Source organism: Protopterus annectens, chromosome 9.part0, assembly GCF_019279795.1.
Source record: "Protopterus annectens isolate FY-2018-M chromosome 9.part0, PAN1.0, whole genome shotgun sequence".
Classification (NCBI taxonomy): Eukaryota; Metazoa; Chordata; order Ceratodontiformes; family Protopteridae; genus Protopterus; species Protopterus annectens.
Window position 1 is genome coordinate 617001317 of NC_056743.1, and position 13654 is coordinate 617014970.

The 13654-nt window shown below is 39.8% G+C and overlaps 1 protein-coding gene across 1 annotated transcript in view; it reads right to left on the reverse strand.

The window, feature by feature from the left end:
• The window catches only part of LOC122811369 (cyclic AMP-dependent transcription factor ATF-6 beta-like), a 1192927-nt gene that overhangs the window by 99092 nt on the left and 1080181 nt on the right, over window positions 1–13654 (reverse strand). Inside the window, exon 14 of the mRNA XM_044083167.1 lies at window positions 13393–13504. Coding sequence (XP_043939102.1) covers window positions 13393–13504 — 112 coding nt within the window. The remainder of the gene's footprint in view (window positions 1–13392; window positions 13505–13654) is intronic.

Consider the following 13654-nt stretch of genomic DNA (forward strand, 5'->3'; position numbering starts at 1 on the left):
CTCCACAAAGGTGGTGCCATAACTGACCCTGGGAACTATCGCCCTATAAGCTTGACTAGCTTGGTCTGCAAAGCCATGGAACGCATTATCATGGAGCTCATTAACAGGGACACTGGGAGCCTCCAGACACTGGACCCCACCCAGTTTGGCTTTGTTAAAGGCAGATCTTGCCTCCTGAACTTGGACGACTTCTTCGAAACAGTCACCAAGGCCATAGATGAAGGGAAGGTGGTCCACACAGCATATCTGGACATCGCTAAGGCATTTGACACCATCCCACACTCAGGAATCATAGACAAACTCACCAGCTTAAATATCAACCCCCATGTCATGAGATGGGTTGTCAATTGGCTCTCAGACAGAACCCACATGGTAAGAGTGGCAGGTGCCATGTCTGACTCTAAACCAGTCACAAGCGGAGTCCCACAGGGCTCAGTCCTGGAACTCCTCCTGTTCGGTATATATTTCTCCAAAGTACAGGCAAAGGCGGAGGGACTGTGGCTAACCAAGTTCACAGATGACTGTAAATTGGGTGCAATAATTGACTCTCCAGCTGACACAGACATCCTGCAAAAGGGTCTCACAGAGACAAACACCTGGTGTCAAAGTCACTGCCTCAAGCTAAATGCCAAAAAATGCATAGTAATCCCATTTGGGAAAAACAAAGTACCTACAAACTACCACACAGATGGGAATCCACTAAGTACAGAAGAAGTAATTAGGGACCTGGGTACCCAAGTAGATAGCATGCTCTCCTTTGATAATCACATAGCCAAAACAGTCAGGAAATCCTTCTATATGGCACACCTGATCACAAACGGTTTCTCATCCAGATCCAAGGAGGTGATTGTGCCCCTTTACTCCTCACTCATTAGGCCCATAATAGAGTACAATGCCCCATTTGGGATGTACCTCACTAGACACCTGCAACAACTAGAAAGACCACAGAAGTACCTCACTAAGAGGATTAAGAGCCTTAAAAAATTACCCTATGAAGCACGACTAAAAAAGCTCCAGCTCTTCTCAGTCGCTTACTGTCTACTCAGAGGTGACCTATGCCTGACCTATAGGGCCATGTCAAACCCTGAACTAATGGACATGCTTCACCTCAAAAAAACGAGATCCCTCAGAACCACTCGTTCTAGTGACTTGAACCTATGTACAACAATGAACAGGACATGCTGGAGGGATACATTCCAGTCCCAGCGACTCCCCTCACTCTGGAATAGAATCCCAATCCATATTTGACAGAGCTCCTCTCTGACCCTCTTCAAGAGAAATCTTGATGAGTGGATGGGTAATCGTAAGTTCTACCCTGGGATCACTTCAGGAGCCCTGTTGACAGAGGCCCAGGTTACTAATCTAATGGGGAGGTGAAAGCCATCACTCTGTGGCTAGGCTTATAAATGTCCATGGGCAGATAGCCTAGTACTTACCTATGAACCTATGTCAGTGCAGCACCACAGTGGGATTTGCAATGCCAATGCAGATGGGCTCTCAAGACAGGGAATGGGTTAAGGTACACTCAGATAGACCTAACCCTCTCAAGCAGCGTTTCTCAAGGGTCCCTTCAAAAACTAGCTTGAGTTCTCCAAGGGAGAGAAATGTGAAGGCTGCCAGCCTAGCCAGATAGAATTTTATAGATAATTCTATCATCTGTATATATTAATGTAAACCACAGGCTTGTTGTCTTAAATGGAAAAAATGATGTTACACGTGGAACTGCAAAAAAATTTAACAGTGCATTCTGATGTAAGGAAGCTAAGTCAAGCATTTTATGACTGTCTTTGATCTTTAAAGTTGGCTCCAGCCTGTCCAGGTGAAGGAATTCTTGATATTGTTTTAAGGCCAGATTAATGGCCAGAATTTGCATGCATAAATGTCCTTAATGGCTTTGCTTCCTGACTTGGTGTGAGCTTACTACAGAATGTAGCCTGTTAGCCTGGGAAACCCAGGAAAGTGTGAAGAATGATGTAATGTGAACCAGGAATGTGATTTTAAAAACAGAGAGAATCAGAGAGCATTTTTGTCTTGACCATCCAACTCATCAGCACTCTGCCTGTGTTCTATATGTAAGTTTATCTTTGACTTGTGTTTTCTCTTAGAAATAGCTAGGAACTAGAAAGATTAGACTAAGTGTTTTTTTGTGATGTCAGAATTTTACTACTGGGTTATTTTAAGTATTTTTCTGTGATCTCTGAACTTTTGACTAGCACTGTGTAGTAAGAAGTATTGTCTTCTATTTTTATTATTTATTATTAAATATTTTGAAACCTTTCAACTGTGGTTGTTTTGTGTAGAGATAAGTTAAGCTCCAAGAGTACATTGCATGTATATAGTGATCCTGTACCAAGTCACTCCAATAAGCCTTGACTGTTTAGTTATACTACCAAATGGATAATAATATTGCACAGTAATAACTGGACACCCTTTCATAAGGGCCTTTTAGTAGATGATAAATATTAGCTGGGTGGTGGCAGTGATTTCTACCATATAGTCTGGGAAAAAGGGACACAACTGGAGAGTCTGTGCCAGCCTTCCCCAGGAGTGTCTGTGTGGTTGTATAAACTCTTCTCAGTGTGTGTGTGTGTGTATGTCAGCTACCTGGGCAGGGAAGCACTGGTTGGATAGAGAGGGTGCTGGATGTTTTAGCTTGCCCACTAGTCTGAGATCTGGAAACTATAGCTATGCCAGTGGGGAGTCTTATTGGGGACCTGGAGAGCAAGGGAGTGACCAGCCCCGGACTGACTGTGATCTCTGTGTACTCTTAAGGGAAATTGCACTTTACTGTGTGTATTTGTTATCCTTTCCTCCTATATGAGATGCCCCTCACTGGTGTTAGTGGTGAGGATTGAGGCTCCTTGATTGCTGGGCCAGGGCACAGGCATCACAAATGTAAACCAATTTTATTTATATACTGTACAAAAGTCACATTCTGTAACATTAGGATGTGAACCCGTAACTGGTCACTGTTCGATAAGTGTTCTAACATTGTAAACAGATTTAAATAAATTAAATGATTAAAAAAAATAAATAAATTTGCAGCTAATGACCACTTTAATCTCTTCATGCTGCTATCCATGTCCTATATTCTAGTAACTGTGATCTGCTCTCTGAAGAAGAGTGACACCCTTCTTAAAGGCTATTAGCATAACCATTACTGATTTCACTTTTTTTGGTCAGTGCTATTCAGAAAACAGATCAAAGCTAGTGAAAGGCGTTCCCCCAATACCTTCCCTTCAGTGCCAAAATTTTCCCTGAACATCCTCTAGCACCTTTTCTATCTGCAATGAGAATTTTCTGATATTAGGACTTCTCTCCTGCTCTGTTCCTGTAGCTAACTGATGCCACGACCACCCTTATTACCCTATTCTGAACTCTTCAAAGTTTATATTAGTTAATAAACTATTCATATTCCATGTAATTGCTTTTATATTATCTCCATTTTTTGGAGAATATAGATATTTCTGAAGAGAGTCATCCACTGGGATCCTTGGTCCACCTTACTGCTTTCACATCTTATTTCTCTTTCAAGTTTCGTAGTTGAATGCCACTTGATTTAGGTAAATTATGCTTACATTTACCCATCTTAAAGATATTCATTTGTGCAATCGCTAGGTAGATATGCTGCCTTGTATAGCATCAAAACTCAAAACAAAAGTTTAATAAGTCCAAATACACAAACTATGTACAAATCATAAACAACAAAATACTCATACATATAGCAATACCACCTCTATCACTGCATGTATCCCACTAAAAGAACATTCAAGATAAACATCCACTGAACTCTTTACATCAATAGATGCGCAGGGGCTTAATTCTTATTGAATCTGACAGCCACTGAAATGACAGAACATAGTTTACAAACTTCCATTCACTTGTCTACTTCTAATTTCTCACACATTTACTCCATGTTCACATATTCGACTGTTATGTGGCTGACAGAAATTTTTTTATGTCAGTAGTATATCTTAAGCATTGATGCTAAATTTAGTTTATACCAACATTTGTATTAATATCAATAATATATCTTACAAACGTAGGCTAAATTTAGTTTACAGTAATGTTTAACTTCTTATAATGTCTCTCATTTCATACTACTTCATGCTTTTTAAAAAGTGAAAAAAGCAGATGCACTTCTCAGTTAGCAAAGTTAATATTACACACACACATATATATATATATATATATATATATATATATATATATATATATATATATATATATATATATATATATACATATATATATATATATATATATATATATACATTTTTTTTTTCTACACACACACAATGCATGTGTAACCTACAGTAAATGAAATGCCTCATTTTGGACAATGATGTGGCATGAAAATTTGAAAAGGCTGTGCTGTCATGAAGCATGGCCACCTTATGACACTACAGGTTGCCCTTCTTGAGTCTCAACATCAGTTTCAACGTCAGTTTTAACATTATTCAGAACGCTCCTCCTCTTGGGCAGTCTCATACTGCTACAAAAATTTACAGCATCCTTAGCCTCTAGAAATGTTTTTGTTCATGTACAGAGAAATATTCTAAAATATGCTGGATATTACAGTCTGAACCTTATTCTATGTGCTTGACATTGCTTCGTAACATCAAAAATAATTGCGCTGTTTTCTGATGCAGTGAATCAAAAAGTATTGGTCAACTTAAATAAGAACACTGTATATGCCCGGAACAGTCAACTGAATAACAAAAGTAACACCAAACTCTGTTCACAGACTCCACATGTAACAGCACTGCACACCAACAGATATTCCATTACCTCCGTTTAGTAATAAAATAATAAAAAATGTATAAAAAAATACGATTTCTTTTACATATGAGTTAAGTGCTTTCATCTACTCTATGTAGACTTCATCAGAACAATTAATTATTAACACAACCGGATTATATATGATCATCAGCCAATCTCCTGCTTTGATTCATTACAATTAAATAAATTTATCAAAATTTAAAGTGCTCAGGTCATCTCTCACTTAGCATTACTTTTCTGGACACCACACCATAGAGAGTACACTTTCTTTAGTAGCGTACAATCTGAATCTTGCAACAATAGGTTTTGGCCTCCTCTTACTTACACTGACCCGAGGGACAGATACCCTGTATGACTGGTCTAAAGCATAGCTCACTTACGGGCAGACCACACCATATGGCCAGATGTTGTTGTATAACAAGACAAAAAAAAAAAGTTTTAACTTTCTATCCTCTCTGGAGCAGTAATTATTTGGATGTTTTTTCTCCGCAGTCCTCCACAGCCATCTGATGTTTTTACTAAGTTTTCTAACTTGTTTTAAGAGTAGTTATCTTCTTAGTCAACTCCTTCTTTTGCTCCTCCATCGATGGCATAAAAACTGAATATTTTGAAAGGGCTGATCCAATTATCTTTTTTCTGTGGAACACTGACAAAGTTATCAATCCCTGAGTTCATTTTTTAGAAGTTCCAGTAGTAGTCCTGCAAGGGCTGCAACTGTACTGATCTGCTTTTCCATGCTATAATGTGAGTGGTCTAAATCCCCCAGTGACTGCACTGCCATCTCAGTTGATCTCAACTTGGTTGCTATCTTCTCTGGTGTCATTTTCAGCACAACTTGTTTGCTTTTATTCTTTTTCCTTCCTGACGCTTAGGGCTTTCAAGGCACCACTGTTATTTCACTCACTTTAACAACATTTCTCAACTACAAATGACTTCCTTGATCGATTTCCACTTCAGGGGACGGCTAGCTACAAAAATGTTACTAATTGCTGCTGAACCACACCAGAACTCTCAGAATGCAATGAGTTTGTGTTCCATAAATGACAGGTCATCAATAAAAGAGGAATTCTCCTTATGGATGCTGATATTGTTAACATGTGAAACAATTATCAATGACAGGAAATCTCTACAACTGTCTAATTATAATTCTTCTCTATATAACAGTATCAATGATATTAGTATCTTGTGATTGACAAGATATCAATACAATTAAAACCTTGTGACAGACAAACCCAAGACAGAGTTTTCCCCTTATGAACTGACAAGGTACTGAGGGAAGAAACACTGACATATAAAACTATATTCTTCTGATGAAACAGGAGAGATTTCTCTTTTTTTTTTTTTCTTGTCTGAGACCTTCATCGGTACTAAAGTGGATGTTGAATGCTCAGTCAATCTCCAGGCTATGTTGACCCCTAAAGGGGCTAAACATTGGTTTTAGTGACTTATATGACAAGATTTAAACAATTTATTTTTGCCATTTTTGGATAATCAGTAAAAGGAAGAAGAGGGGCCTTACCTTTAGACTAGGAGGAGATAAGCTTGGTATGCAGGGGAAACCTAAGTCTCCTTCACTACTGAGATGCTGGGTTCTAGCTCTTTACTTTCAAAATTATTTGTAGAATTATCAGCATTGTTCCAATATTAATACTAATGAAGGTGACTGTTTTATCTTGTGCAAAGGAATGTTTGGCATTAGCCAAGGTTCACTGTGCACTGAAAAAGTTGTCTTCTATCCCCAGTCTATGGGAGGTGGCAAATAAATGCAAAGCCCTGAGTAGATTTTGAAAGCAAAGCAATGCAATAATTCAGGGGAACAAATGAAAATACTCAACACTTTCCTGAAACAACTTCTTCAATTTCTCTATTTCAGATGGCTCTGCCAAATATTTTTTTCTTCCAGCTTCTTCTCCCAGGACCCAAGCTGTTTTACTGTAGCCTGTTTCAACCTATTGCAAAAACTGCAATTATCTATATTACACCCAAGGTCCAAACACAGAGGTCCACAGCAGCAATCTGCCCATCACTGCTGCATCTACTGACTGATTTAGCAGTCATCAGTAAAACTGAAGTAAAGATGAAACAGCAACATCTACTGACAAAAGCAGTGAAGTAAACTTATTCACAGTACAGCATTTTCTAAAGGAGAGCTGGAAGGCACGTTATACTCAAAACAAAAGGAGGAACTGAAAAGATGTGAAACTACGTGAGGTATAGAAGGCAACCTAGCACTCATCTTTGTAAGGTCTTAGCCAGTGCAATGCTCACAGTGGTACCTCACAGAGAACAGGTCACTGCTTTTGTAAATTCTAGCTTGGATAATGTTGGCAAAACCCAAATGTTATTCTTTAACTAGTGTTACTGACTCTCCCCTGAAGTAGATTAAAAAATATCCTTGGCTAGATACTACCCTCTTCACCCAGTAATACTTCCAGTACTGGTACCACATTAGACTCCATCAACAACCCTGTCTGGTATGCATTTTTCCATATGGCAAACAGTTCAATCTTTGGTGCCCAGTTCCAGAATACCTAATCAGAGATCTTTCCCTTTTTCTTACCCCCAGGACTGGAGTGGAAATGCGAGTAAGGGAGTTGGCATCCTCACTTCCCAAGGAAGTTAACAGATTTAAGAGGAAATCCTATTCTATGGCTTACAACCAGATCTGCACTATCATTCTACAAAGGGTGCAAGAAATCATGCTGCTTTGTTTGTTCTTGTACAACATAAGGATTTGTATGTCTGACTGCAGAAGATGGGGCTCTGGTATTAACTCTCCCTCCAGTGCTTGAAGGGCATACCACCCCTGGATTCAAGCTAGATATGTGGAGCTTCATTTCTTGGGGGCTGGGGGGTTCTACTTTCCCTCAATAAAGGAGGACATCAGTTGGACTTCACAAACCACAAGTACAGCATTCATCATCGAATTTTGTTAGATGTCTACCTGTAAGAAAGGTAATACCAAACTGAAAGTGGTGAACTCATTCTAGCTTTGTATCAGGAGTATGACAATAAAGTATTCTCACATGAAGGATGGCAAATGCAACTCTGAAGCAAACGGCCAACACGAGGTCAAGGAGGCACTACAGTAATGACACTTCTACTTACCTTTGTGACTTCCTTGCTGCTTCCTAGGTCTTCACTGTAGGCTGGAACATATGATAATGAAGAGTGTACAACTGTTTAGATAAAGGAAATTAAAGGTGCTTGGTGTGACATCTGGAAAGAGGAAGAAGGGCAAGGAGAACTGGTGGTGGAATAAAGAAGTACAGGAGAGTATACAGAGAAAGAGGTTGGCGAAGAAGAAGTGGGATTGTCAAAGAGATGAAGAAAGTAGACAAAAGTATAATGAGATGAGGTGCATGGCAAAGAGACTGGTGGTGAAGGCTAAGGATAAGGCTTATGAAGAGTTGTATAAAAGGTTGGACACTAAGGAGGGAGAAAAGGACCTGTACCGACTGGCTAGACAGAGGGACCGAGCTAGTAAAGATGTGCAGCAGGTAAGGGTGATAAAGGATAATGAGGAAAACGTACTCACAAGCGAGGAGAGTGTGGTGAGCAGATGGAAAGAGTACTTTGAGGGGTTGATGAATGAAGAGAATGAGAGGGAGAGAAGGTTGGATGATATGCAGATAGTGAATCATGAAGTGCAGTGGATTAGCAAGGAGGAAATAAGGATAGCTATGAAGAGGATGAAGAACGGAAAGGCTGTTGGTCCAGATGACATACCTGTGGAAGCATGGAGGTATTTAGGTGAAATGGCAGTGGAGTTTTTAACTAGATTGTTTAATGAAATCTTGGAAAGTGAGAGGATGCCTGAGGAATGGAGAAAAAGTATTTTGGTACCGATTTTTAAGAATAAGGGTGATGTGCAGAGTTGTAGTAACTACAGAGGGATTAAACTGATCAGTCACAGCATGAAGTTATGGGAAAGAGTAGTGGAAGCTATGTTAAGAAGGAAGGTGATGATTAGTAATCAGCAGTATGGTTTCATGCCAGGAAAGAGCACTACAGATGCGATGTTTGTTCTGAGAGTGTTGATGGAGAAGTACAGAGAAGGTCAGAAGGAGTTGCATTGTGTCTTTATGGATTTAGAGAAAGCATATGACAGGATGCCTAGAGAGGAGTTGTGGTATTGTATGAGGAAGTCGGGAGTGTCAGAGAAGTATGTAAGAGTGGTACAGGATATGTACGAGGGTAGTGTGACAGCAGTGAGGTCTGCGGTGGAGTGAAGGATGCGTTTAAGGTGGAGGTGGGATTACATCAAGGATCAACTCTGAGCCCTTTCTTATTTGCAATGGTGATGGACAGATAGACGAGATCAGATGACATTGTGATCTGTAGTGAGAGTAGGGAACAGGTGGAGGAGACCCTGGAGAGATGGAGACATGCTCTAGAGAGAGAAGAGGACTGAAGGTAAGCAGGACTAAGACAGAATATATGTGTGTAAATGAAAGGGAGGATAGAAGAATGGTGAGGATGTAGGGAGTAGAGGTGGTGAAGGTGGATAAGTTTAAGTACTTGGGATCAACAGTTCAGAGTAATGGTGAGTGTGGAAGAGAGGTGAAGAAGAGAGTACAGGCAAGATGGAGTGGGTGGAGAAGAGTGTCAGGAGTGATTTGTGACAGGCGAGTACCAGTAAGAGTGAAAGGGAAGGTCTACAAGAGGGTAGTGAGACCAGCTATGTTATATGGGTTGGAGACAGTGGCATTGACAAAAAGGCAGGAGTCAGAGCTTGATGTGGCAGAGCTGAAGATGTTAAGATTTGCAGTGGGTATGACGAGGATGGACAGGATTAGGAATAAGTATATTAGAGGGTCAGCCCAGGTCGAAAGGTTTGGAGACAAAGCCAGAGAGGCAAGATTACATTAGTTTGGACATGTGCTGAGGAGGGATGCAGAGTATACTGGGAAAAAGATGCTAAGGATGAAGCTGCCAGGTAACAGGAAAAGAGGGAGGCCTAAGATAAGGTTTATGGATGTGGTGAGAGAGGACATGCAAGTGGTTAGTGTGACAGAGCAAGATGCAGAGGACAGGAAGAAATGGAAACAGTTGATCTGCTGTGGCAACCCCTAATGGGAGCAGCTGAAAGAAGAAGAAGATTTGTGCCTGGGCAAGAGAGGACCATTTCCCATTATTTGGTGACCATGCAGGGCACGCAATACAGGAGAATCCAAACACAAACCAATACCAGGGAACCCCTTGTTTGGGATACCTGGGAGCCCATTATCCAGGTACTACAATACAGGAAATTCCTTCTTGTCCTAGGTCTCTGGTAGGGCAACTGTTGTCCTGGTAAATATATGGATATCACAATCCAAAAGAAACGGTCAACGCAGAAACAAAGATGGCAGTCCAAATATTTTATTCAAGTAAAAGCGCTTGTGATACCTGAATAAAATATTTGGACTACCATCCTTGTTTCTGCCTTGACCATTTCTTTTGGATTGTGGTATTTTTTAACGGACTTCTGTTTGTTTATTATTAAATATATGGGTATAACAGAGACTAAAAGGTAAAGCCCACCTCGACTGAAACAAAAAAATTTCCTGTATGAATCTCATAAACGATGTGCCACAAAAGGTTGAGTGACACCAATCAGATACCTTGCAGTAGGAAAGACCACAATCTGACATTTTTGGATATACGTTTTGAAGCTGATGAGATCCAAAATGTGGATGGATATTTGCTTTCATTGACAATCAAAATGTCTCATCATATTCTGAAAAGTTTCTCCAAAAGAGGTATTCTCAATAGGAGAGTCAGGATAGAGGGAATCCCCCTCATCTGAGGAAGGTTGTACTGGGGAAGACGAATCTTGAGTGTGACTTTGTGGTATGGTTTGTGGCAGCTGTGTCACAAAAGGAGGCGGCTTCAGGGCCATAACTGAGTTAAATAAGTCCTGGGAGAAATCCATCCATTCTTTTTCTTTGGAAGCTGCAAGGAAGGTCATGTCTATTTTTTTTTGCTTTTTCTTTTTAGGCATGATGTACACCTGAATGAGTCTCTGTGATTCAGAACCTTGGCGAACTTCAACAAGAGTGTCTTGAGGGATTGCATATGGACCCTCTGAAATAATGAGATTTAGTTCATCTGAGGTGTCTGCAGCCTGCACGGTCTCAGGAGCCATATTGGGCCTTGGTAGTGGACATCTGAGAAGTTATTTAATAGGTCATCAGTTCTACAACCTCAGGTGGTGTGTCTGACTCAGAGATGTAAGGCTGCGAGTCATCTCAGAGTCTCGAGTTTTTTCTCTGGCTGAACAGCGACATCGGATGCTGGGGACTCTGCCATTTTGGTATGGGACATGTGTTTTACATGCAGAGTTTCGAGGAACATGTTAAGACAAGAAAGTTGCAACCTAAGGGTTTTGGGAATGAATAACTGGCAGATGGAGTAGGTTTTGCAGTCATGCTCTGGGCCTAAACAAAAAAGGCATGTAGTGTCCACATCCCTGTAAGGGATATGCCTACCGCACTTACCCCTCTTAGCTGACATCTAACAAAAATGATCTATAGAAATCAAAAACTCAAAAAAGGAAAGTTTTTTGAAATCAAAAACTCAAAAAAGGAAAGTTTTTGCCTCTCAACAGCTGACCATCAACTGCTCCAAGGTCCACTCCTCATCTCCAGGGTCTTCTAGATCCACCTTAGCCTTCTCAAGGTTAATCCTACCATGGTTATTCCCTACTCATATCCTCAGCTCACACAACTCCTTCCTATCCCCATAATGGGCACACCCACCTTCTCCGCCTGTGCCTTCAAGCTCAGGAGCTGCTCTCTGAACTCATGTCACTGGGATCTACTCGGGGCTTCATCCAACTACACAACTGGCTCTGGCTAATGTCATGATTTACTGTTACAATAACTCTCCACATAAAAGATCTGGTCTTGCTTTAACTGTAGTCTCAACTCCTAACTGTCCTGGCCAAAAAATCTTCCAGAACACTTACAACAATGCATAAAATATATTACAGCTAGACAAACTGTGCTATACTCCAACAACTGTAATAAAGGGACACACAGGTTAAACATATTCCACAAAAACATAATACAAAGCATGGTTTCTCAGGGATTTAGTCACTGTGAACTACAAACTGCAAAGTGAGAGTATAGAAGTACAGCAATTGGAAAATTATGTTAAAGAACATGTGAAATGCGGCAAAACAGAATGCAACGTCTGCATTCCATTTCACTTTTCCAAACTCTCTGTTGACAACTAGAGGTTTAAGTACTGCTACATACACATAAACTAAACATTTTATATGAAAAAAATGCAGCTTCACAGTCAGTCCTTGCACTCTTTCTGGTGTACAGCTGTGAAGGGTGTTTCTGTCTGATATATATTCACTGGCAGAAACTCCTTGCCTTGGTTTCGGTAAATGGACTACACTTTATTTTCTTTATTTTCAGTTTCAAACCTGTTAGTTGCAAACGCATTTCCCTTACACACAGTTCAATGATTGAAGGTGAGGGGAAATGGGTACGTTATAATGATTTTTATTTTATTTTTTACTTTTGGTCTTCTTTTGTGGCAATGTAATCAGAATAGAACTGCATGTATTGAAGGAAAAAACAAACAAACAAAAAAAAAAACACAGTTACAGTTCAGTTACCAGACAGCATTAATACTTAATGAATACAGTTGTATTCCTTAAATATTAGCAGTGCCTGGGTGCCCAGTCCCAAGTGTTCAGTTTCCTTTTTTTTTTTTTTACAAATTGCTTTATCAACATACTTGAAGTACTGACATAGGTTAAAGGTGGCATGCAAGTAGAGCAGGTATACGTTTCCTTTTTCATAGAGATCACTCTTGTTCTGAATGGAATATTTTGGCTGTTAATTCAAATTTTAGCAAAGGATGAGCTGCAAAATGAAGGCTGTGGAGATGCATAACTTTCTGGTAAGTCGGTCATTTGGTTGGACATGATGTTTAAGTACAGAAGTCTGCATAATGTAGGGCACCTTTTTGATGCTACTTAAGGAGGCCAGCTACTTTCAGGGACTAAAAGCTCTGATGGCATAGTCTGCATAAAGGGAAATAATATCAGAAAGAAGCAATAGAAGTAGCAGACTAAGTTCTGATGGAATTGCTAACTAGGATTGGTGAACTTCACTTATGTCCTTGGATTAAAATATTTAGTCATTTAAATCTATTAAATGTTTGCATTAATCCCAAATTTGGAAGCACATGATTTCAGCACTAAAAACGTAAAATGAACCATTAAGTCCTGTACAATTAGTAACATTTACTGTCATTTAAGAGGGCAACTTAGTATAGCAGCATATTTTAATAAACCAAGTTCAGTGCAATACTGCAGTTACCAAACATTCTGAGGACTACAAATGCACAAACTTAGTCATAAAAGTTAACTGTGCTGTCATTAAGATGCTGTTGAAAATATTGTAAAACTGCACAGTATTCAGGACTTATAGTATCACTAGACAATAAGCAAGGTCAGTACTGCAAAAGAGAGTATCTATAAAATATGATGTGCATCACCTCCCAAAAAAGCATTTGTCAAAAACAGCAGCTAAACATAATACAGGAAAACAGTGGTTGAATAGGATTAATAAAAAAAATAATAAATATAAAGAAAAAGTGCCTGACCCTGCGAAATGAAACAACATAGAAAGTGTCCTCTCGTCGATCTATAGCTTCCATGAAGTCATATTTACTCTGCTCAGGTGAATGGTATAGCTGCAACTGGCTTGATGCTTCCCTGCATAAGGAAAAAAGGTCCAGTTAGACAGCCTGAAACACACACATTACAGCTATTTCCACAATGTATGGGCAATGGGAACTACATACTGGTTCTCTACTTGTCACAGAACAGTATGGCTTTCACTTCAAAGGTCAGGTACATAGATCA